The following is a 25,337-nucleotide window of genomic DNA, read 5'->3' as shown; positions in this document are numbered from 1 at the left end:
ACAGGTTGGTGGTTGGACTAAATGATCTTTGTCGTCTTTTCCAACCTTAATGGTTCTATGAAATCATCAGAACCTACAGTCATCAGTCCTAGAGACTCACAGCTCTTGGACTACAACATTGAACTTTGAACTACAACATGGCTTTTCCTCTTGTGCCAGTCTTACTGTCAGTACACTATGCGGTAATCATACAAGTGTAACTGTAACAGGGACGAGGAACAGCAGAAGTCCATTTATACATGGACTTCAAGAAAAGCTATGCACAGCTGAAGGCAGAGAAGTCAGCTTTGAAGTCAGAGCTGTTTCTGAAAGCAAAATCAACCAGACAAAGATGTTCCACAGAGATTTTTTGTACGTTGAAGCCTGCTTTAAGAGTGCCCCAAAACATTTAAAACATGAGACAAACACAAAAGAAAGGTAGGAATTGTGTGTTATTTGAACTGATTTTAATCAAGCTACAAACTTTACTAGATACATTACTTCCAGAAAATAATCTAGTCCCCACTGCTTGTGTCTGTCCGAGAAGTCACTGACTTTCTGAAGACACTTAATTTCACACTGGCTGCCTGAAAAGGAGGAAAGAACAACTAATCAAAGAATGGAAAGTCACTGAAGAAGGTAAGACATCAGAAAACAAAATCTTACACACAGAGCTCCTCCCGGTCCCTATCGGTGTTACACAAATCAACTGAGGAAAACTTACCTGTCTCTTTTACACTGGGATGAAACTGCCCATAACAATGACTCACTGTACACAGACATTACAGAGGTCTCAGAAAGATGTACATTTAAAAGAAGTACAAAAGATATCAGGAAGAATGTTCAAAACTAAATGCCTGCCACAGCTCTAACATTATCTCTTTAATGGAATGCAGTCACACATTTGGCATTTCTGTTACTGCCAGACATTTTACTCTTCTTCTTTGGCTACAAAAGTACAGCAGAAATGGTAAAACCAATACCCAAAGGCCTCATATAAAAACCAGGGCAGGTGGTGATGAGGTGCAGAGAAAGGTGAAATGGACAAACAAGACTGAAGCTACAAGGCCATGACATGCAAGCTGAATCCTGAGAGGGTGAAAGGATGCCAGGGAAGGAAAGTGACAGTGTCTGCCTCTCAGGTTTTCCTCACGTCTTTTCAAGAGCTGAGAAGCTGCATTAACAGCAAAAGCCTTGTGACAGCATGGCATTTATTTCCCTTATTACTTTTCCATGACTCAATCCCTTATCTAAGAAGCGAGCAGATGACTCCTTCACTTGGTGTAGAGCTAGAAGCACACAAATACATGTGTTTTGCAAAAATAAATAAATAAAAATTCTAAGGGTTACCTGAAATACTACTTACCAAACAAGCTTTTAACTTCAGATTCAGGAACATAAAACGGTGGTCCTGGAAAGAAAATGGTGAAGCTAATCAGAGAGGAGACATAGGAAGGAGACAAATATCTGTACCGCAGCACCCACAGCCTCTGTGTGAAGCACCAACTGTGGGATCCAGAAAACACCATGGTGGAACCCCAGGTAGCCTCGGGTGCTGCTGCTCTGTTATCTCCTGGCTGCAGCCAGGGCAGCCACGTTGTCAGGAGTTGGAAGGTTGCAAACACGCCACGGATACAATCACTGTATCCATTCAGTGCCATGTATGAATTTAGCCAACAATCTCTGTATGTTGTAATGGTATAGCTCAAGCTAAAAGCTGAATAACGTGAGAGGGAGAGCAATGTATGAAACCATCATGACTAATGATAACAAGACCTATTCTTTGAAGGATAATTATGCCGAAGAGCTCAAAACAAGATATCTCTTTCTTTTGAGAGGCAGTAACTAACATAATGAAAACTTAAAAACCAAGCTAGACATACTAGCACATAATAAAAGTTATAAAAGGGAAAAATACTTCATGGTTTACAGTTTCACCTCCTCCAGGCATATTCTGACCACGGTAGTGGTAAGGGGAAAGGCACAAGATGTGCAGCGCATTGGGCACACTGGGTCTAAGATGATCAACATTCTTAGAAGTGCTTTGAGGTCCCTAAGCCAGACAGGGTGTATGATGTTATTTTAAGCATTCACTCTTCCAGTTTCATCTTGTTGTTAATATATCTTGCTTTTCCTTCACTTGTCCTTGGCACATCTGAGTGCCAGAGGGAAAGGGTCAAGCTTCCTCGACACCTAAAATGTTTAACACAACCACAGTGACACAGTCAGCTAACAAAGCGCTGTTGATTAAAAAGTGATACTAAGATACTACTGCATCTATCCACAATTTGTATTAATATACATGCAAAATCAAACCATGAGCAGTGCAAAGTTCTCACCGTTGTGTTTGCTTGGATCATATAGAACTGTAATGAGGAGATAAGAAGAGTTTTTCTCCATCAGGGAGCTCATCAAGGTGACATAGCTAAAAGGAGACAGTCATACCTTATTACTCTGGAACAGCACAAACATTTTAGCATAGCATTCAAACTATTCCCCAAACAAGGTAACGTGTTCCGGTGCAGAGCCAAGTTGAACTGACCTGCACAGAAACCAGGTAGAAATACACGAGCATGAAATGCATGCAGCTCATGAAACGTCCCAAGTAAAGGTTTCTGTACACTCTCCACAAACAATCAGTTCTCTCTTTTCCCACATCCATCCCAAAACTAACAGACCAAACACAGCATTCATCTGCCACAGTTTAGAATGCAGTACCAATCTTTTGAAATCTGCAGGGTAGCCTCCAAGTAAACTCGGGTTGGCTATGGCCAAGAATGAAAGACATAAAGGGAAGTGAGGAGAAAACGAACAAAGAGAGGCAAGAGAAGCAGATGGGGTTGAAAAGGAAATAATAAAATTCAGATGAGACGTGCAGCTCTGCTTCTGCTGGGTTGCAGCAGACCACATATTTTCCCACCAAGAGGCAGGGCGGCTTCCTGAGGGAAGCTCACAAACCGAGGGGGCAGAGCTGTGTAGCTGCAGCTGGCCGTAGAGAAAAGCTTGCTTAGGTTACTTTGTTGAATGAGAGAGGGTTCATCCACGGGTGGCAGGAGGGAAAAAAAGTGTCACTGGATACATTAGGGAAGAGTAACAACCAAGCAAATTCACTCACCGTTGCCTGTCGCATGGATTCACAGCCACTAGAGCTCCTCTGTCCCAAACCCCATCAAACTTGCCAACAAGTGCACTATAGAAAGATGAGGAAAAAGCTTAAATATACCAATAGTTTTACTTTGACATTATTCAGACACTTCTGTGAAGTCACAAACAGTCTCTAGCTATCTGTGCAGAGCTGATTTGCTGATGTGATCCAGCACTTTCCAAACAACACAAACAGGCTGTTGAGAAACCCTCTGATACACTGTCCTGCTATGACAGCATGAGGTGCTGGAATTGCTCAGTATTTCCTTTTCTCTAGGGGGTGCAGAGACAAGTGGGAGGAAGAAGGTAATTTAAATACTTTGGGGATTTAAGTCTGGGTTTTTGGCAATCATACTCCAATATGACCCTTGAGGCAACACTGATGTGTATTTGGGACACTGATAGTTCATGGCCAACTTCTAAAGGCCCCATATGACTTCCAACACAAGTTAGAGAAGGCACCTCACTGCATTAGGGCTATTGAATATGGCACCCTCAGGCATTTTTTAACACGTCACTTCCCAGCTACATGCCCAGGACAGGTAGCTGCAGTTTGCAACTTGTTTAACCTTAGAAAAGCTAAGGTAAGCTGATGCTTGCCTCAGTCTAATGCTGCCACAGACATCATTTGCCCCTGAATGTGCTGGCAGATGGCTTCAAGGACTACCCAAAGCCTGCGTGTAGCCAAGGCTATTGGAAAATGCCTTTGTTGACGGGTGGTAAGAGCAGTAGAAGATCTTTAAGGGTATGAAGAGCCTTGTTTCTGGTAGTTATTTAAACTGGAAATCAAAGAGTAATGCAATAATAAATTGCATTATTTTAGAGGAAGTCTGAAATACATTTACTTAAAGAAAAAATAAATAAATGAAATTTGGCGATACATTTTTGTGCACTGGGAGAGTGCCTGAATCCCATTGCATCATCTCTTTCTTCACTTCTCCCTGCCCTGCTGCTCATTTCGTTGCAACAGCATTGCTGAGTTTCTGGCACCTAACCTAGAAGCTCCTGTACTTCCTGCTCGACTGCGATGAGACATGATAACACTGTAAATTCTCAACTTCTTTCAAAGCTTGCCAAGACTAAGCCTCTAATTTAAATAATCAGTCTTCTATAAGAAAGGAGAGTTCTAAAGAGACAGTTAAGTATACAGTGGGGATGGGGGGGGGCAGGTGACAAACTCAATCATCTGAGGCTCGGAGGCTGTTCTCTGCACAGACAAGGCTGCTGTGTGGCCTCAGGAAAAGCCCTGCAGTTTTTTTTTTGTTTGTTTTGTTTTTTTTTTTTTGCACCCGATTTTTCTTTGCAGCTTGAATCTGGTCTAACTGTAATGGCAGCAGTGGTTCCATGCAGGCATTTCAGGTACTTTGTTCCCCACCATTTCACTGGGGACTGCAGCCACGGCAGGCAGCCTCATGCTGTGACCTTGCCTTGCATCTGGTCTCCTAGCTGCCTGGACCTCAGGGCCTGCTGAGCCATCTGGGTGCTCCCTGCCTCTCTGTGCACCCAGCTCTCTTCCGAGGAGAACCAAGCCATGAGGAAAAGGAAGAAAAGGCACACAGCTGACTTTCATCCTAACGGACATTAAGAACACATATCAGAGCCCAGCTTTCAGCCTTACACTGCCTCCTGCTATGGCTTTATACAGTATGCAGCATGAGAGATGGCAGTCTATTTACTACCACGATTCATAAAAACCAATAGAACATCTAATACAGGAATTCACATACCCACAGAAATCCTGCTTCATCTGGGCAATAAACGTATGGATTGCTCTCTCTGTGGAAGTTTAGTAGTTTCAATTGAAGGAGTTTTTGTTTATTTATTTAAAGCCTAGCAGCCATAACTGTGTTAGGACACACGATGATTGTGCAATATAACTGTTCACCACACTCCCCAGCATTCCCACCAAAAGCAGTAATTGCTGTCACTGTCACTCTTTAACTATCAGGAGGCTTTGAAATGCTTCATTCTGACAAAGGTCACCAGCACACCTGAGACTTCCTCTAATGAGTGTTAGCCACGGAGATCAAAAGGATTTGTTAGCAGGCCAGCCTCAGCAAGAGAGAAATAAGTTTAATTTCCATAATTAGTGGGTAATTGTCAGTACATGGAAACTAGAGCTGCACTTGCATTTTGTAGTCCCAGTTACTTGCTGGCTGCTGTAGGAAACAAGGTCTGTACTCTCACCATAGCAGCACTCAGCACAGAGCCCCATGTCTACGGGATGTGTATCTGCCAACTTATTTTGTGAGTGACAAACCTACGTGTCGGGCCCACGGGCATGAACTGAAAATATCACTAGTTACCTATTTCTGGTTAATCTCACAGTATTACTCCACTGCATCGTGATGGAAGGTATGGGTCTCACCATGCTACTTGCTACCTATCTTGGAACTGGATTTTTCAAAAACTGCAGATGAGAAGCTCAAGCAGTCCCTGGGTAACCTGTCAGCTCATGGCTAGAAGGGTATGTAGGAATCAGCACAGCAAGTGCTCCATCACATCACAGGGGGAAAGGCAGGGAGGAAACCAGGCAGTATCTACAAAGCCACTTTCGCATACAGCCCATCTGTTCCAAGGCATCCATTTTTTGCAAGACTGGTTATATACACAACATTCAAAGCAAATGAAGTCAGCTACAGCAGCAAAAGTCTTAGCAACAGTCTATTGTAAACGTTAAGCCTTGACCTCCTCCTTACTGAACTGACAGGGAACGAGTTGTTACTGGCAGTCGCTTCCAGGAAAAGCAAACTCACGCACAAAACCTCACCGAAACCTTATAATTGAGGGTAAATTGTGTCAGAGTAAGAAATGCAGGAAGAGGCAACTGTAATGCAGGGCCTTCAGCTGGTCACCTTTATCTTCCTATGAGGGTTAAACATGTCTTTTTTTTGCACAGTCTGAAGTCTCTGGCTATCCCAAGCACTGGTGCAGGCCTGAGGACATTTCAGGACAGATTTACATCTGCAGTGAGCACCACCAGGAGACTTCTGGGGGCAAATAAACAAGCAAGACATACTACCGCCCAAGGCAGAGCCTCCTGCGCTAGAGATTGAGAGACTCCCTGCCTAGCTCTGTGCTCTGCAAAATCCCCCACCCACTGACACCTGAGCAGAAGGCCAGGTGCAAAGCCAGCACCACATCTGAGAAGCGACTCCAGAGGATGCAGAGAGCAACAGGCCACAGTATTTTTCAGGATTCGATAGTGTGGGTGGCGCTGAAGTATTCTGCATTTCCCACTGTGTCTTTTAACTAATAAGGAATGAATAGGAAATCAGGATATTAAAGCAGTAAGTTTAGAGCAAGTTGAGTCATGTTTGTAAAGGCACTTGTAAAGTCGCTGTTGGACAATATATTACGTAGTGACATAAACTGGGAGTGATACAAAAATACTTTAAGCCCATTTTTAAAGGTGTGTTTAATACAGCATGGGGCACGTAATCAGTGGGTATAGGACAATGCCTCTGTAATATTCTCTTCACTTTTACTAAGCTACTCAGAGGAAGGGTTCGTGTTAGGATTTTGCTTTGTAGAATCCATCAGTGATAATGAACGTGATTTGTTTTTACTGTAGGAGCCAACATGGTTTTGTATAACTGTTAGATGACAGCTTAGAACAACAAGCCCATTTAAAGGTATTCGGTTGGCATCTTTACCTAATGGTCAACCTCATAGTTGATTTTTGTTAGATAGTGGCCATTCACATTTCTCACCCAAGCTCAAAGAAGAGGTTTCTTTAGAGGATCAGGTCCAAATGGCTGGTTCAAATAACATGACTGGACAGCATTTATCAGAGAATCACGGAATATCCCGAGTTGGAAGGGACCTAGAAGGATCATCAAATCCAACTCCCAGCTTCACAAAGCACCATCCAAAATACAAACCTTACATCTGAGAGCATTGTCCAAACACTCCCTTCAACTCCAGCAATTTTGGGCCACGTTTGGTTATAGAAAATTGTAGAACACTCTGTGTTCCTACCTGGACAAATCATAAATACTGCAGCAGTACAGACAGATGTTTCCAGAGGTACTCTAAAATAAAAAGCAAGGGGAAAGAAAGCTCATCAGAAACAACAGCACCTTTAACACACTTTGGCATTATGAAGGAAACCTGTGAGAAACCTTTTATACTTTTCTATTGATTGATTTAAACCGAGCCATTCCTCCTGATCCTTTCCATAGAGGTTCTGGCCTGTTGAAGCATGCAACTGTTCAATTTTAAAGCATGCTACCTTGTCAATTTTATATTTAGGCCTTACAAAGTCATACGAAAAGCCTGAAGTAACACAGTGAAAAGAAGAACTGCTCAGTCCAGTGTTTCCTTCCAAACCTCAAAAGGAGAAGTGAATGACTACTGGTAAGGCAGAGGCACAAAGCAGAAGGACTTGTTTGCTCCATTGTGCCTGCATCGCATGGCTGAACACACCAGACAGTCTGGCAATGCAGGAGGCATACCTGCAACTTCTTGGCTCCTGAGATCCCTGGCACTGGCTCTTCACAGTAAGGCAGATTCTGATCTGCAAAGAACTCCTTCAGCGCTTGCTCGCTCACGTCCACGCCGACCACGCTGTGTCCCAAGTCTGCCAACCTGTGCACACCGGAGGTCCAGAGGTTATGTGAGCATCTCAGTGCACCAACATCTCCCCCACAGCACGTGTTAGTAGAGAAATGCTCCCCAGGGCCCCAGCTTCAGGATGAACAAGGTGCAACTCACCTTGACTGTCTGCAGTTCTCACATTTTACCGAACACTACCCCCACGCAATCTGAGTTTAAATTAGCACCACTCAGCACTGGTGAAAGCCAGGATGATTAAACAGAGAACCTATTGCTGCTCACACACAGATGTTTTGTCGCAGGAGCCGAGGCAGCCAGGCTGCCCTGTGGCCCAGCAATCTGGCTGATGGGGCAGAGCCTGCGGGCTGCCCAGTAAGCGGCCATCATCACAGACTGTGGTAACCCAGGCTGGCGGGATTCCATGGGGAAGTGATTCAGCTGGGGGGGGGGGGGGGGGTTGGTTTGTGTTCCTTCCCACCGGCAACCGCATGGACTTTTGCAGCCCATATTATTTGTTATAACCCTAACCCCCCCCCCCCCCCCCCCAAAAAAAAAAAAAAGTGAAAGTAAAATTTTAAGAAGTAACAACCAAACAGTGATACTGAACCCAAATCATTGAAATTCCCAGCAAACAAACCAGACTGGCTGCTCCCTTCAGCCTGCCCCCAGCAGCATGTTTCCACCAGCCATTACAGGGCTGGGAATTTCCCTTCTCCCTCTTCCAGTAAGGCTTTTCCTGTCACGATCCCCGCCGCTCCGTACCACTTCATGTCGACTGCTTTACCACAGAGAGGGAAAAATATCCTCAGCCCACTCCTGCCATTCACCAGAAGGTCCAGGTGCTTCTGTAGGAGCCTGCAGGGGAACAGAGCCGTTTCACTCAGCATTAGGAGGGAGTGTGGGTGCCAGCACAGAGCAAGCCAGGTGCTGCACAGCATGCCAGGCAGTGCCCAAACCCTTTGATGCGATACGTATTTGTTTGTATGTATGTATATATATATATGTATGTATTCAGAAATACCATTAGAAATAAAAAATAAGTGAATTCACCTTCCGTTACTTAGAAAATAACCTCCATTTCTGCTAGCGAGGGACACCTTGCTGCTTGTCTCTGCGGGTGACAAAGCAACGACCCCATCTCCTGGTGGGCCACAACAAACAGAGCGATGGTTAAACTGCTGTACCACTCCCCTACACACGCCCTTCCTTCAGGCAGTTCCCACTGGCCGACGGCTGGCTTTGCACCCCAGGCCCCGTGTCCCGCCAGGGGCTGCCGCAGGGCCAGGCCCAGGCCCACACCTCACACCCAGCAGCGGCGTGGAGTCGTCGCTTCAGCAGGCGTGAGGCTTCAGTCACGCCATCTAAAGCTCGTCGTTTAGAACGCGATTTGACGAGTGAAGGCTCTAAACGCGGTGCGAGTTGAACGTTCTCTGCCTTTTTAAAACGAACGTAGGCGACAACAGCGATTTCAGCTTCAGACCGGGGCTGTACCGATCGTTTTCCCTGCTGTAAGCGCCGCGCTTACTACCGAGAGCCGCTCATCCCGCCCCCAGCACGCTGCCCGGGCCGAAGAGCGAAGCGACCTACGGATGCCCGTGCTCCTTATGGAAGGCGGTGGCACCCGTGCTCCACTTCCGCAGCCACTCCTCCACGGACAGCACCCGCTCCCGCTGCGCCTCGATCCCGCGGCCCGCCGGCGCCTCCATGGCTGCTCCGATGAGCCCCTCGGCGGGGCCGGCCCGGGACCCGCTCCCGGCGGCGGCACCTGCGCGGCGGCGGAGCCGGACCGGGGCGGCGCCTCCCTCGCTACGCACCGCGGAGAGCGGAAGCGGCGGCGGCGGGAGGCGGGCTGAGGGCGCTCGGCGCCGGTAGGAGGAGAAGGAGGAGGTGGAGGAGGAGGATGGCGCTGGGGATGGCCGCGGCGGTGAGTGAGCCCCGCTGCCCGTCGGCCCCCGGCCCGGCGGCGGGGCAGGTGCAGGCGCAGCCCCCCCCCGAGCTCACCGCCGCGCCCGCCCCTCCATCGTTCCCCCCTTCTCTCCCCGCTGCAGCTCTAGCAGGAGGCGGCGCGGGCACGCGTGGATGCGCTCTCCGGCCCCCGGGCGAGCCGGCCCCGAGGTGAGCGCCCCGGGGACGCTGTCAGGGCCGCGGGGGCTCCGGGGCGGCTGCTGTCAGCGCGCTGGGGCTGCGCCCGGCCGCGGCTCACCGGCTGCTCTCGCTTCCTGGGTGTGGGCTGTGGGCTGTGTGTGTGTGCGTGCCTTCTATTTTCTTCTCTTTCTTTCTCGTTAATTTTTTTTTTCCCCCCGATACAAACTTGCTGTCAACTCTCCCCGCACGGGCCGGGCGTTACGGGGATGGAGCGGTACGGAAGGTGGCACAGCGTAGGGATGTGTGCCTCTTTCCCCTTTAAAGGGTCTCTTTCCTCCTGCACTGCGATGATAGGGCGCGCAGAGTCGCATAAAGCACAGCGAAGTAGGCAGTGTCCGCTGCTCTTGAAAAAGCTGTGGGTGTGGGAGGCGTAGGGCTTTGGGAAGGGGAAGCGAAGGTACAGCTGGAAACAATGGCCTTAATGCAGTTATATCTGCAAACCCATCTCCTCTCCACCTTCTGCCTCGTCCCCTTCCAGCAAAATCCAGGACAAAAACATATCCGTGCTTCCCTACATCTGCCCTCTGCCTATCAAGGCGGGAGGCCCTCTGAACCGACAACGCTTCCACCAAACTTCTCAGTGGATGGTGACTGCTTTCTTGATTTTCCCCCCCAGCCCCACGTACACGGGGTTACATACTGCCCTCTGCCTTTGGGATGGGCTCTGACCACCTGCAGCCCCTGTCTGGCTGTGAGGGATGATCGGCTGGCGTGGGAAGCTGAGGCGATAGAGAGGTGATGCCAAGAGATACTGTTGATAGGGCAAGGGGGAATGGTTTCAAACTAAAAGAGGGGAGACTTAGACTAGATGTCAGGGGGAGATTTTTCACTGTGAGCGTGTTGAGGTGCTGGCACAGCTGCCCAGAGAAGCTGTGGGTGCCCCAACCCTGGAGGCATTCAAGGCCAGGTTGGATGGGGCCCTGGGCAGCCTGAGCTGGTGTGGGTGACAACCTTACCCATGTCAGGGAGTTGGAACTGGATGGCTTTTGAGGGCCCTTCCAACCCAAACCATTATGCGAGCCTGTGACTGTTGCGCTACTGAACAGCCCTGGCAGCAAAACCTGACTTTCAGTTCCTGGGGCTCGATGTGGTACTTTTGGGAAATGTCATCTAAGTGGCACTTGTTGGCTTTCCTTTCTCTTCTCCAACCACAGCTGCCTCCATCCAGTGGCAAGCTACAGTGGACTGCTGTTGTTTGTTTGGCATAATATAAGATCTATTTTTTTTCTCTCTCTAGTTACATATCATGTTGGCGTATAAAAAAGAAAGTTAATTTTTGAGTTGGTTTCCTGAGCTCAGTTACTTTCTCACATATGTGGATATCCTGTGATTTTATTTTATTTTTTCCCTCCTGCACTCCAATCAGTTCCTCCTACCTGGAAAGCAGAGCAAAGCAACCGCTTGCTTGACTTACATCACCTTCATTTGAAACTTTGGAACAACTCCCGTTCTCTCCTGCTGCTACCTTTACTTAGGAGAATTTGTGAACGAAACTATTGTTAGCACTCCGTGCTGTCAGTTGGAATGAAGAGGGTGCAGCCTGGAACAACAGAAAGAAATCCCAGATATAGTACAAATACATACATAAAAATAGTAATAAAAAATTGCAATCTGATCCCTATTACACCAAGATAACATTCATGATTCAGCGCTGTAGTCTGTTTCCTTTACGTGTGGTGGAGTGCATTTAGATTTAATTCTTCCTGCAGGCTATTTTTGTTTGTATTTTAATCCCTGCAAAAAGAACGCCTTTGATTATAACATTTTACATATGCTTTTCCATTTCTGCAGTATACTTTCTCACACTCTGTGCTTTCCAGATTACATGATGAACTGCGGCCTTCTTCCTGTTCCCAGGGATGCAGTTAAATACAAGTATGGATTTGTCCAAGGAGGCTGTGGATGCCCCATCCCTGGAGGCATTCAAGGCCAGGCTGGATGTGGCTCTGGGCAGCCCGGTCTGGTGGTTGGCGACCCTGCACATAGCAGGGGGGTTGAAACTCGATGATCGTTGTGGTCTTTTTCAACCCAGGCCGTTCTATGATTCCATGATCTATTCTCTAGTGTAGAACTTCCCTCCTGAAGCAGGTTAGTAACTGTGTTTGTGATCTCCCAGTTACCTAACATCACAATGCAGCTGCTGTTGTTTAGACCCTAAATTCTGATGAACATTCACAGGAGGGTATGTGAGTCATAGAATTACCAAGGTTGGAAATAGACCTCCAAAATCATCCAGTCCAACCGTCCACCTACCACCAACAGTTCCCCACTAAACCATGTCCCTCAGTGCAACATCTAAATGCTTCTTGAATGCATCCAGTGTCAGTGACTCAGCCACCTCGCTGGGCAGCCCGTTCCAGCACCTAACCACTCTTTCTCCCATCCAACCTGAATCTCCCCTGGCACAACTTGAGGCCACTACCACTAATCCTATCACTAGTTATGTAGAAGAGGCTGACCCCCACTTCGCCACAACCTCCTTTCAGGTAGCTGTAGAGTGATAACGTCTCCCCAGAGTCTCCTCCAATCTAAACAATCCCAGTTTTGGAACTGGTGTTTCACTGGTGGTGAACATCTGAATGTCTCTTTGTTGTCTGGAAAAGTGCTGTACCATGCAGATCTCTTGCTACCAATAAATCAGTTGTCAATGAGAAGAGCACTGTGAGGGCTGAAGTCTATTCACTTTGCTGACCCTAATTCCAGTCCAGATCATCATGTAACGCAAATCAGATTACTGAAATCCAGGGTATGCTGATCTGGAACAGTCTGTAGAGATGTACTCAGGGATCTAATCTTAACTCCGAATTTAGTTTAAAATCAGATTGTTGTTCATTTTCCCATAACGCCACCTTCGTTTCCATCCTGAATTAATACAGAACAGATCCTTGTCCAGGTTACCGTGACAGAAGAAGCAGTGTAAGCGTGGCTGTAGTGTCCAGCTCATTGGATAGCTCTGCAAATTCAACCCATTATTATTTTTTCTTAACTGCTCCCTACTTTTTTCTCTGCAGGCCTAATAATACAATGTCAGCTGGAAGGGTACGAACAAAGAAAAAGGCATGTTCTTCAGAGCAGTCTCCAGACAGCCTTCCTCTGAGGAGTTCTGGAAGACAGGTATTTATAACAATTTGACACTCCTGTATTTTTTTCCTGTTAACATTGACAAAGAAAGAGGGTTTCAGTGTGGATACTTCAGAGACAGAACATTTTTGCAGGAAGAGGGAGAATCAGTTAACTCAGTGAAGAAGTAGGCAAAGCTTCTTTATCGACAGTATTCGGAAGAGACAAATGCTCAGTACAACTTGAAAATTCTTGATGGGTTAAAAATACAAGCAGAGCTTTCTGTGCAGCCAAAGCAGGCTGTCCAAGACCCAAATCAATGTGATACGCAGCATCTCTGAAGTCCGTAAGAGGCATTTGGTATACAGTTTTGTATCTGGAGTCCAAAAAAATTCCTCCAAACCAGCCCTGGTGTTTTGTTTGAGGTGGAGATAAGATCACGGCTAATTAATATCAGTAAGTATATGAAGGAGGGATTTTCTGAAGGCGACATAAAACGAACGCCTGAGGCTTGACTCATTAGCATGTGATGGAGCTTAAAATATTATTCAAACCGGAGGCTTTGCTTATAATTTCTTCAATGGTATCAGTTAAGCTAAGGCAAGTCATTTTTAGCTTTAAATGATATTTTCATCCTTACTGTCCTGTTGTTTTTTTTTTTTTTTTTCTGGGGGGGAGAGAGATAGAACAAATGACCTAATTTGACAGCTGTTTGTGTCACACTGCAGCTATTTCACAGCAGATTCAGAAAGTTTAGTTAGTGTCCTCTATGCCATTCAATGCCATGCCACAAGCTGCAGAACTGTCTGAATGCCTCCGTTAGAAAACACATCTGTGTCATTTCTGGTCAGATTTCAGCTATTCTTTATTAGGTGAAGAAGAAAGCAGCCGAGGCAACAGATGATGATGATGATGCATCAGAAAAGAAATACAGGAAATGTGAGAAAGCTGGATGCACTGCAACGTGTCCCGTTTGCTTTGCCAGCGCAGCCGAAAGGTTTGTTTATTTTCATTTCATGGACTCTTCTAAGCTCGCTACCGAAGTTTGAAATTCTAACCACATTTTGAAAGATCCCTTCACTTCCAAGTGTAGAGGGAGAGCTGAAGGGCGCTAATACCAATCTTAAGACGCCAGGAAAGTGCCACGGGTTGTTTGTTTTGTGGTTACGTTTCTACTGCGCAAGTTGCTAATTCTGATAGAGTGTATCTTCAGCTTAGCATAAGCCTATTGATGTTATTAATGGTGTCCTCTGGAACACGCCTTGTTTCTGTGAAACCAAGAGCATATGAGTGTAACCTGAGGAAGCTAAACTTGCTTTCAAGATGGAAAATGAAACCGCCATTTACTGCAGAAATTCTTGTTGTTGCTGGAATGTTTTGCAGTCCGAGCTTGATGTTTTAGGACTTGGGAGACAATCGTACTTCTTTGAACTCCTCGTTCTCAAGTTGTTTGTGACTTTCAGTGTGCTAATGCCAGCCCTTTTGCATTCTGACCCTGGAGATGCATCTCGTCAGCACTGTGTGTTCAGTATCTATAAAAAGAAACATATCAGACCTCATTATGCAGTAGGCAGACTGTAATTATATGGCATTGTTCCCTCTCTCGTTAATTGGGCAAACTTTCCTCATTTTATTTATTCTCCAATGATTTAAAATACTCCAGTGCCTCATTTACTTACCTATGAGAATTCTTCTTTGTTAACTGGAGTTAAATGTTGTCACAGGAAAGCCAAGAGTTTCAGCAGTTGTGTAAGAGACTTTTAGGGGAAAGGAGTACCTGAGAAATCAGTTTTAGTGATGTTATATATATTTTTTGAAACAGCAGATGTTGCATAATCATTTTTTAAAATATTATTTTAATGTTGCGATAGATTTTATATTTTATGTACAGATGTATATATATATATTTCCACTAGAATACATACTTCCAACATTATTTATTTGAGATGAGATCATTTCACCGCTGTCTATTTCAATTAGTTCCTTAGGTCACTGCTTTTTACCTTGTACATTTATCTTGAGTCATTTCATTGAGTTTAAGGAGAGTTTTCTAAGCGAAGAGTGATTGCTCTGCACAATGAATATAACCTTTGCTAATGGACATTTATTTCCAAGAGTAATAAAGAATAGAAGTCCAGAACGTGTCAGGGTTTCCTTAAGGTTTTCCCTCTTTGGGATGAAATTGCAGCCAACTTGGTCATGTGAAAAAAAAAAAAAGGCAACATCTGTTTTGTGTTCAGAGTTTCATATATAGTTGTGTCAGCTGTTCTGGGGACTAGATCTTGTAATGATTTGTGAATCGATTGATCACTCACACAAGAAAAATACTCATCAAGATGACCCCCTCCCACTCCTGCACCAATACCAGAACAGAATGAAAAAAGGTAAAGAAATGATAAGTTCCTACAGAGAGTGACTTTGCCTTACACATTTGGAAGATGCTTTGTGTGTCACAATAGGTATTATAAAAACAACTCTATTTTATGTTCAGGAAGTATCTACATAAAGGGTACTAAAGCAGGGCTCAGTGGACCATTGTTGGAGAGAGGTTGCTGGAAGCCAGGCCAACTACAAAACTGCTTATTGTGTACGCTATGCCTCCTTTGCATCTGGTGTTGCTTCGTTTGGGAACTGGAAGTGTCTGAGACAACTGAAATGATCTTCTCGCTATTGTTATTTGAATAACTGCAGTGCCTTGTGCAAGACAGCCTTTGTGAACTTAACATAACATCCTGGCTTGTCCCGAATATGTGGTTCACATTCTAGATGTGCAATTGTTAATAGGGTTTTAGAAATGTACCATAAAGCTATTTCTATGTTTCTGCATTTCAGATGTGCTAAAAATGGGTATACGTCTAGATGGTATCATCTTTCCTGTGGGGAGCACTTCTGCAATGAATGTTTTGACCACTACTACCGAAGGTAGATTTGCTAACTAAGACTGTGCCTTTTCAGTGCTCATTAAAATTGGGCAGATGATACAAGTGTAGAGACCTTGTATACTTGTGTATAATACAAGGGTTCATCCTCTGTGCTTGCTGTTATTGAACTGATGCTTAATATTGGTATTAAAACTGCAGGTGTTGTATGGACGAATCATCAGCATAAATGTGTAGTGTGAGCAAAACCAGTTACTTTACCTAGGCTGTTCTACAGGTACAGTTATTCTAAAGCTTTCCTCTCTTTTAAAACAAGAGCAGAGAATTTTAAAAGATGTGAGTAGATTTAAGTAGTTTCAAGTATATCCATTTTCCCTTACATAGTAGATTCACTTTATAATGTGAGCTCAGGAGAGAGAACTTGGCTCAGACTAAGACCAAAGCCAGCAAGCAGGTTTTGCTTTCATTTCAGTGACTGTGAAGACTCAGGTCAGGGACAGGGAGTGCGTTGGGCTCCAGGCTCCTTTCTGCTTTTGTGGGAAGTGAGTCCATCTCTGCTAAGATTTTTGAGTGCTTATGAACTCAGCAGCACCTGTAACTCAGTCCCCATTTTTACTTCTGCGAAGTATGCCCATTACCAAGAAGGCATAGTGGCCAGGATGCTCCTTATTGCTATCATAAGAACCACGACTTGCTTTGTTTTTAATAGGAAAAATATAGAACTCTCTTCAGCCTTATTTCTCTGTCCTTATATAAAACGTTTAATTATAGAATAACCTCTGTTGCTTAAAATGAACTAGATCATTCAGCTTCGTAACAGCTTGCCTTTTTCTCTCTTTCTTTTTAGCCATAAAGATGGTTATGAGAAGTACACTGCCTGGAAAAGGATTTGGACAAGTAATGGGAAAAGCGAACCCAGCCCAAAAGCCTTCATGGCTGATCAACAGCTCCCTTATTGGGTAAGGTGGACAGTGATTTGTGGAATATGGTGTATTTCAATGTGATGTTAATTTGTGAAGGTATACAGTTTTGAACGGATGTTTAATAAACTCCCCTGCCCTATCTTTTCCATCTTCTCCTTTCTTGAACTGAAAAACTTTCTGATATTGTATGATCAGGCAGCAGGTCAGCTGAGTTTTTACAGGGGCTAGTGAAAAGCTCAAGGTAATAGCTCTGATCAGCTTCTCCATTATTGGACACCTTCTCCAAACCTCACAGCAAACAACTTTTTATTGCTTTTTGTTGAAGTGGCAGCTAAGTTGTATAATATTCAGTTAGAGTAAGACTTAGTGGGGAAAATGGGGCATACCAGCTATAGCGAGCTTTGACTGTGAATGACTTGCAAAACATTGATTTTTGTATTTCCATGCTGAAGGGAGTAGAAGAGAGGTGGAAATGGGATAAAGTTCTTAAAAATATATCATAGAAACATAGAATGGCCTGGGTTGAAAAGGACCACAATGATCATCCAGTTTCACCCCCCCCCCTGCTATATGCAGGGTCGCCAACCACCAGACCAGGCTGCCCAGAGCCACATCCAGCCTGGCCTTGAATGCCTCCAGGGATGGGGCATCCACAGCCTCCTTGGGCAACCTGTTCCAGTGCGTCACCACCCTCTGAGAGAAAAGCTTCCTCCTAATATCTAACCTAAACCTTCCCTGTCTTAGTTTAAAACCATCCCCCCCTTGTCTTATCACTACCCACCCTCGTCAACAGTTGTTCTCCTTCCTGTTTATATGCTCCTTTCAAATACTGGAAGGCCACAATGAGGTCCACTGAAATAGTGTATGATATGCTTTTTGCAGCAATGCTTGCAAAAGCCACTGAAGTAGTAATTGGGTGTTGAATCAATTTTTGGATTAGGTTCTGTGGTGAAATTCAGTCTTTTAGGAAATCAGTGCAAGATTTAGGTATACAAAGTGTCTTACACCTGAGCATTGTACGAGAATGAATTTAACAACTGCATTTAAGAATTTCCTCACATCTCCCTTCTTCAGTTGGTTATCTAGGCTTCATTAACCTTATCTATAATCAGTCGGTAACAAGTAAAAACATGTTTGTTTTTTGACTTGTAGGTGCAGTGTACAAAGCCAGAGTGTGGTAAATGGCGTCAGCTGACAAAGGAAATCCAGCTGACACCGCAAATAGCAAAAACGTACAGATGTGGTATGAAACTAAACAATTCCACCAAGGTAACTCAGAAGACTTTTGCTCATATGGAAACTAGTAACAAGTAGATTTTTCTTGTTTGCAGACGTTATTTACTTCTTACTTTGCTGTTTAACGTTTCTAATTTAAAAGCATTTGCCTGATGGCCTACAGAGTTGCACGGTTGAAGGCCTACAAGCTGTTTTGGCCTTTTCTGTATCCTGAGTGAAAATATCAAGAAAGAAGAATTTGAAATACTTTCTGTCTGTAGTCAATTATAAAATCACTCATTCTGAAGCTATGAAAAGATTATCAGAATATAGGAAATAGACATGCACCACAATGTTTGTTTTAGTTTGTCAGGCCATATTCGTTACTGAGGAAAATGTTTAAGAAGTTCAGTGAGCTTTTGGTAACTTCTAGCAAGTTTCATCCTGGGAAATTTTCAGCTTTGGCATGAAGTTAACACTTGAAAATGAGTCCTTATAATGCCACAGAATCTTTTTAGTAAAAAGCATAACATTTCATCTCAGTACTTTGTGATACTGTTGAAATAAATTAAGGAATTTCGGTTTTGTAGTCTAGACTGAAAGAGTCTCTCTGAAAAATGTAGAATCTTCCCAGATTTTTTTTTCCCTTCTGATTTGTTTCAGTGTTCCACTCCATTTTGCAGAATAAGACACATATTTCAGTGTCTTCTCAATAGAGACTATTTAATTCAATTTACTTCTACTAACAAACATTTGTGCTACAGAAAGCTAACGTGAATGCATTATTCGGTTTAAGGAAGTATGCCATAGCCGAATTACTTTGTATTATATTTAATTTTTATAATATAATAATAATTATTATAAATGTTATAATTAATAATATAATAATTATTATAATAAAATAAGAATAGCTCTGATTCAATTGACTTTTCTTTCAGACGGAGGGCTCAGACCAATGTTCCATGCCTGAGGACCTGGTGAGTAGCAGCTGTTCCTCCTCATTTGTTCAGAATACAAAAACAACCCCAAAGCATGGCAGACGTCTTTCCTTTTCTTGGTCTTTTGGCCAATTGTAGCAGTATTTATGCATTTTGCAAAGGACGCTATTTGCAACAGAGCCTAGGACCTTCTACTTTCTCATCTTTTTTCCTCTCTTCCCTGACTATACCAGTTAGATTTCAGGTGGTTCTTGGTGTCTTTGAGTTGTGGCCAGTGATACAAGGTTCATTCCTAATTCTCATTTTTGATCAGGCAAAACATCATTCAGCTGCCAGTTTTCAAATAAAAATCCCCATCCCCAAATTTCCCTCTCTTCCAGGTGGTTTCCATCTTTAGTCAAGCTTGTCTCCTCTTCTTGAAAAGTGCACAGGAATGCCAAAACATGTTTTCTCTCTCCTCTGCCTCCTAATACGAATAATACTTGATGCATGCTGGTGTTGCAATCGTTTTATGATCATGTAACCTCACATTTCAGATTGAGCATGATATGATAAGCCAGTGTTGGCAAGTGTACGTGAGGTACCTCTGTCCCAGGAGGCATGTTCATAATTACTGTTGACTGTTGTGGAAGCTTGGTCGTTTTGTTCCCTTAATGCATGTTTACTTTGTAAAACAAGGCTGAATCAGTAGCATTTCTTAGGGTTTTAGAAGGTCTTTGATGGGGATAGCAGAATTTATATTAAATCGATCAGTTAGTTTAGACTTCTAAGTTCAGATTTCTGGTTGCACGAGCAACTGTAAATGTTTTATCAAGGGCATGGTAAGGCATAGGTGCATTGTTGTGGCATGTCTCATCTGTTTGTTTTCCACGTGGGTGTGGACTTTATGAAATTTCAGCTCAGTTTCTGAGGTTAATACTGCTAGTTTTCTGTGTCAGGCTGAGGACAGGGAAAGAGGGAGAGAAAATGTCTTTATGACTTGCAAATCTGAGATTGATACTTCTAGCGCTTTTTGGTGTCAGTTTTGGAGGGAGGGGGGAATTGGTTCATTTTACGTTTTCAAAGTACTGACGTGTTCTCTTCTCCCCTCTTTCCTTCACTTCTCCGCTTGGCCAGAGAGTGGCTGAAGTTTCAGACCATTGGTGGTACTCCATGCTCATACTCCCTCCTTTGCTGAAAGACAGTGTGGCAGCTCCCTTTCTAGCTGCATATTATCCAGACTGCGTGGGCATGAGTCCATCCTGTACCAGCACTAATCGTTTACCTGGTGAATCCAACCTTGTGAAGTTAGAGCACTTAAAGAGCGTGCCTAATTTGACTGGTAAGGGCCATCTGCAGGGCTCTGTTCCTTAAATAGGTGTGATGACCGTTGTCTTATAACTGAGTTTATAAGGCACACAACGCTCCTGACTCAGGAACACCAGTTCTGTTCTCAGCACTAATACACACCCTCTGTGTGACCGCCTCTCTACTTCTTTGTCGTAATTTACTCATTTGTAAGATAAAGGTAATGCATTTCTTTAAGGTGTAAGCACAGACCTCATAGGCTTTTCGATTACTACCTGCCATTTGGTAATAGAAATGGGAAGTTAATATGCCGGTACTTAAAGATCATTTGGTTTCTTAAGGAGATTAAGGTTTGTAATAACATTTAAGTCTGCTGGTTTTGATATTGAGGATCTCTGAGGCTTTGCAGAAAAGGACTAGATTTCTTAAGGCACATTGATTTCGCTTAGGTTAGTTTTTTGCTAACAGTAGCTCTGAGACTGACAGTCTGGGAGTGAGACCTGCAAAACAGGTCCAGCTTGAAAGAAGGTAATTCAGGATTCCCACACTCATCCTTATTGATATACCTCAGTACTGGCTCAGAGAGAGTACTTCAAGGGAAGTTCTGCTTTTGTGTTATCCTAGCAGGCTTTGTTCTCCTTAGGTGCTGAAAATAAATCCGCTTGTCTATTCAGCAGATATTTAGCTGCTTTATAAACAGGAAACCAACTTCATTATACAGAGCTGCTAATGCTGCATGTGGAAGATGATTACTTTTAGTCACTGCTCGCTCTGGGTGGAGCTGGGAGCTGAAGATGAAAGCAGTTCAGAGGACTCCGTGAGTCCGTACAGCAGTGCTAGGCTTTAGACTTGAATTTAGATCCTGTTCCACGTTGGACCAGTCATGGCATCTGAGGGCATGTACTGCTTCTCTGACAAAACTCAAACTCTGATAGGCCCAAGGCACATTGGGTGGTACAACAATAATTAGTACTGCACAGCCTGGAGAGTAGGAAAAGGGAAGGCCGTATTAAATGAAATCATTCTAAAAGTGGCTAGAGGTTGGGATACTTCCTGGCTTCTTTATCTGTGCCAAGTCAATGAATTGTCTTAAAGGGAAAAGGATAAGTAGATAAAACAGAACATGACTATTTCTTTTGTGTGTGTGTGTGTGTGCCTTTATTCAGTTGCAGGAATGAACAAGTATTTCCAGCCTTTTTACCAGCCCAACGAATGCGGGAAAGCACTTTGTGTAAGGCCAGATGTCATGGAACTGGATGAGCTCTATGAGTTCCCAGAATATTCACGAGATCCTACCATGTATCTGGCCTTGAGAAACCTGATTTTGGCTCTGTGGTATACAAACTGCAAGGTAGGAGATGCTAAAAGTTAATTTGTTTGTTTGCGAACAACAACTGCTGGTGTGGGATAAGGAGGTTTTAAGTGGGAGGAGGCAAAGGAATTGGGCTCTCTTCTTAGATACAGCCTTATGAATCAGAAAAACATTGTTTGTATCCTTCTGAAAATTCCTTCCAAGATTGGATTTTCACCCCACCTTTGGTTGTAACACCCAGGACCTTCTTTTATCGTAAAATGCTGAAGTTATAAAAGCATTAAACCTTCACTGAATCTGCTCAGCTATTTACTGTCAACAGTGATGTTTGAACATTTCTAAGCAGTTATTTGTGTGTGCTTGACAGTGTCTTTTTTTCACATGAATGTTGGACAAGGAAATTGTCCTTCTCCTTTCGTTTACTCTACAATGCTACCCTTCAATGAAATTGCTTCTATTCATATTTAATATAAATGAAATCAGGAGTCAATTAGAATTTCACATCCTGAAGCTTTCAGGCCCCGCTATCTGCATTATAATTGTGAAGATTCTGGATATTCATCTAGCTTTTATTTGGAATGCCGTTTTAAAATGAATCTTAATGGAATGCAATCATGAGCATTGCCACCTGCAGGCAGGGATAGATTTCAGTACCATTCTTCTGCTCATGCAGCATACCATGGAGTTTGCAAGGGTATCCTTTACACTTATGCTTCTATTCCAAGTTAATTTAGCTTTATATTTAAAGGAAACTCAGAAGAGAGAAATTATTACCTTACTCCGTAAGGTTGACTAGCAAGAAACTTCCACAAAAATTGCTTTTAAAATATTCTCAGACACCTCTGTGATTCATGATTAACCTTTATCATCTGGTTTACAATTCAAATATGTAGCAAATACGTGAAGGTGTCGAATATTGAACTATGAATGCTGCTTTTGCTTTTTTTTTTCCTCTTCTACAGGAGGCTCTTACCCCTCAAAAATGTATCCATCATATCATTGTTCGAGGGCTTGTGCGTATTCGCTGTGTACAGGAAATGGAGAGGATACTGTATTTTATGACGAGGAAAGGGCTAATAAATACAGGGATTTTATCAGTCAGCACTGACCAGTATCTTCTTCCTAAAGAATACCACAACGTAAGTAGCTGTAACAACCCCTGTGTTATCAGTACTATAAAATGACATGGACTTTTTTTTTTGCTCGTTATCTCTAACTCCAATAAGCTGTGTTGGAATTACTTGTAAAAGCAAACACATTTCATACGGTCCTCATCTACCTTTAGTGCTCACAGAAACAGCAGAGATGGGAGTTTTGCCAGCCAGGTTTGTATTCCCACAATATCTGTGGAATCCACCCCAGTGGATTTGAACTTCCTATACACTTTTCAGATGGGTGGGAACTGTAGGGGAACCCATGCAGTATGCTTGGGTTCTTCTTGTGCCTTAATCCCGGAATACACTGCTGCTTCCATAGGTGAGGAAACTCCTATTATATTCTGGTTTGCAAGAGCCACGATTAAAGGGTATACATTTATGACTAGCAATTTTCATAGCAGAATGCAAAAATGTATATAATGGATGTATTCTGTAATAGAATACCTCCTAGAAAAAGTTGGTTTCTGCCTGTAGAGTCTGTTTGCCCGTGTTCTCCATTTATAAAAAAGCTTCTATTGATTGCCCCAATTTGTGATTGGAATTGTTACAAGCTAAGCGTGTTATCTGTCTGAGAACCGTTCCAGTTAAAAGAAATTGAGAAGTCTGCCATTAAAACTGCATAACTGAAATCTAAGGGTATTTCAACTTTAGCGCGAGGAATAAACTTGCAGTGATCGTTTATATTTTGGCTCTTAACTACTTCTATTTATTGGAACATTATTTGATAGAAATCTGTCATTATTGTTGGGGCCGGCGCAGCAGGATTAGCAGCAGCACGACAACTACACAACTTTGGAATTAAGGTAAGAAACTTTAGAGTACGTGACTTGAAAAATCAGATTTTCTCTGCTTTGGAAGTGTTCTTCCTCCAAATGAAGAAATAACCCTGTTCTTAGAAACACCTAAGCGTCGAGCATCCCAATTAATTGGCAAAATGGGGGGTTTTATTGAGTAAATTTTCTGTTAAAGACAGAATTTATCTTCATCTAAATTGTAAGAAAGCAAGGAGTGCATATTGTGCACAGACCTGAGTAGGGAAGATAAAGGGAGGCAGGGATATTTGTGTACAAATAATGCAACTGTAGTTGGCAACTGCTGTTTAAATGAGAGATTTTCTCTCTGTTTTGCACTTTAGTGTATCTACTTGTTTATTAAACAGGCAAATCACATGTATTTCCCTTCCCTCCCATTTATTATTACCACTACGATCCCAATATATTAACAAAACTTTACACATCGGAGTATAGTAATGTTCTTTACACATGAAATGTTTGCAGGGCTGATGTTTAAGGAAGTGAATGGGCCCATTGCGTTGCTCCTAGTGCTCTATTATCTCTTTCTTTTTCTGCTGAATAGCAAATTGTAGTGTAGCCTTATTGTCCGTCAAGACCTTTTGGAAGCTCTCCTGCAGTAAAATATGGAATTATCAACCAGCAGGACAATTTTTTTAATGTATGCAATATCCTGTCAATTTTTTAAATACACGTATGTGCTTTTTTCCTATCGCTCTCTGCTGTTTTGGAGAGTTTGTCTGAAAAGAATTTAGATAAAAATAAAAGCAAATAAGAATAAATATATTTAGTTAGACAAAGTATCTATCCAGTCCAGCATCCAGAGTCTGGATGCTGAAGGAAGTAATGTATGAATAATGTAAACATGAAGATGAGCTATTCTTGGAATACCCTTGAAACAAAGTTCTCCAAAAGGATTATAGGCATCCTTAGGTGGATGTTGCACGCAGATCATTGGCTTCCAAAGCCAGCAGCATGCCTTGAACTCTAATTTTGAGATTTCCAGAATGTCTTCAGTGTTTTTAAGAATATTTTTAAATTTTCTTGACATATCAGCTGTTATACATGTGTGCATATCCCAATGGGTAACCTTTAAATAACAATTTACATGTATAAATAACCTATAATATTACATATTTACATATATAAATAACCTACGTGTATAAATAACCTATATCAAGAAATGAAAATAAAGCATTAAGATTGTTAGCATCGTTGGTTTGCTTCTGTTTTTGTTGTGTTTTCCCCTTTGCTCTGGAGTTGGCCACATCTCACCATTTACTGAACTGCACTGTGTTGTAGGTCACTGTCCTAGAAGCTAAAGACAGAATTGGTGGCCGAGTGTGGGACGATAAGACCTTCACAGGCGTCACTGTTGGGAGAGGTGCACAAATCGTCAATGGATGTGTCAACAACCCAATGGCACTAATGTGTGAGCAAGTGGGTTCTCTGCTGTGGTCGTGCATTATCATTACGGAAAAACTGTTGTTAGAAGCTGGGTGTGGGTGGGTGGGTAAGGGTGGGGGGGTCTCTTTTCATGGCACGATTAAAACACTGCTCTGCATTTTGAGTAAACTCTGTGCTGCCGTCCTATCTTTGGGGACAGATGGGGACAGGGAAGGGCTGCAGAACGGTTTCAGGCACACTGTGTAAAGAGAAACAAGGCGGCTTCAGCTTCAAAGCTAGAAGAAACTCTTTTTTTTTTTTGGCCTTTTCTAGAGATAAAAATATAAGAGGCACCTGGCAGACTGCTGATTCTAGTACAGACAAAACTTAAGAGCTGAGAAACGCTTTACTGTGGTAGGCCAATGCTATGCTATTGGAATACACAGCTCAGTTGTAGACTTGCCTTTGCTTGGCCTCTGCATTTCTAATTTGATTCTGAACAAGTAATGCTTAATATGTTTAACAGATACTTTTGCAAACAGAACACAGCTTGATTTTTTTGGG

The 25,337-nt window shown here is 43.2% G+C and overlaps 3 protein-coding genes across 6 annotated transcripts in view; 1 reads left to right on the top strand and 2 right to left on the bottom strand.

Annotated features, from left to right (window-relative positions):
* Positions 1-427: 427 nt before the first annotated feature.
* On the bottom strand, positions 428-9,473 carry TPMT (thiopurine S-methyltransferase). Its single transcript, XM_418921.8, has 8 exons — positions 9,268-9,473; positions 8,443-8,535; positions 7,581-7,713; positions 7,105-7,157; positions 3,095-3,169; positions 2,319-2,404; positions 1,346-1,390; positions 428-566 (listed from the first exon to the last, which is right to left on the bottom strand). Exons 1-8 carry the CDS (start codon positions 9,384-9,386, stop codon positions 451-453), a joined length of 720 nt encoding a protein of 239 aa, XP_418921.1. The 5' UTR covers positions 9,387-9,473; the 3' UTR covers positions 428-450.
* Positions 9,474-9,554: 81 nt separating this feature from the next.
* Positions 9,555-25,337, top strand: part of KDM1B (lysine demethylase 1B) — a 28,634-nt gene continuing 12,851 nt past the window's right edge. The window contains exons 1-13 of one of the 2 annotated variants that reach the window (XM_015275951.4): positions 9,555-9,604; positions 9,729-9,795; positions 12,837-12,939; positions 13,758-13,882; positions 15,718-15,807; positions 16,612-16,723; positions 17,840-17,956; positions 18,841-18,879; positions 19,957-20,161; positions 21,294-21,478; positions 22,402-22,578; positions 23,325-23,399; positions 24,690-24,827. In XM_015275951.4, coding sequence (XP_015131437.1) covers positions 12,850-12,939; positions 13,758-13,882; positions 15,718-15,807; positions 16,612-16,723; positions 17,840-17,956; positions 18,841-18,879; positions 19,957-20,161; positions 21,294-21,478; positions 22,402-22,578; positions 23,325-23,399; positions 24,690-24,827 — 1,353 coding nt within the window. In that variant the 5' untranslated portion in view covers positions 9,555-9,604; positions 9,729-9,795; positions 12,837-12,849. Of the gene's footprint in view, positions 9,796-12,836; positions 12,940-13,757; positions 13,883-15,717; positions 15,808-16,611; positions 16,724-17,839; positions 17,957-18,840; positions 18,880-19,956; positions 20,162-21,293; positions 21,479-22,401; positions 22,579-23,324; positions 23,400-24,689; positions 24,828-25,337 lie in introns of both variants that reach the window. The other variant, XM_025147645.3, reaches the window with a different exon arrangement.
* Positions 13,733-25,337, bottom strand: part of DEK (DEK proto-oncogene) — a 44,849-nt gene continuing 33,244 nt past the window's right edge. For all 3 annotated transcript variants that reach the window (XM_015275868.4, XM_040683483.2, XM_046924097.1), the window contains exon 11: positions 13,733-14,417. In XM_015275868.4, coding sequence (XP_015131354.1) covers positions 14,397-14,417 — 21 coding nt within the window. In that variant the 3' untranslated portion in view covers positions 13,733-14,396. The remainder of the gene's footprint in view (positions 14,418-25,337) is intronic.

The sequence above is a fragment of the Gallus gallus genome, chromosome 2 (genome assembly GCF_016699485.2).
Source record: "Gallus gallus isolate bGalGal1 chromosome 2, bGalGal1.mat.broiler.GRCg7b, whole genome shotgun sequence".
Classification (NCBI taxonomy): Eukaryota; Metazoa; Chordata; class Aves; order Galliformes; family Phasianidae; genus Gallus; species Gallus gallus.
This window is presented reverse-complemented; position numbering and strand designations above follow the sequence as displayed.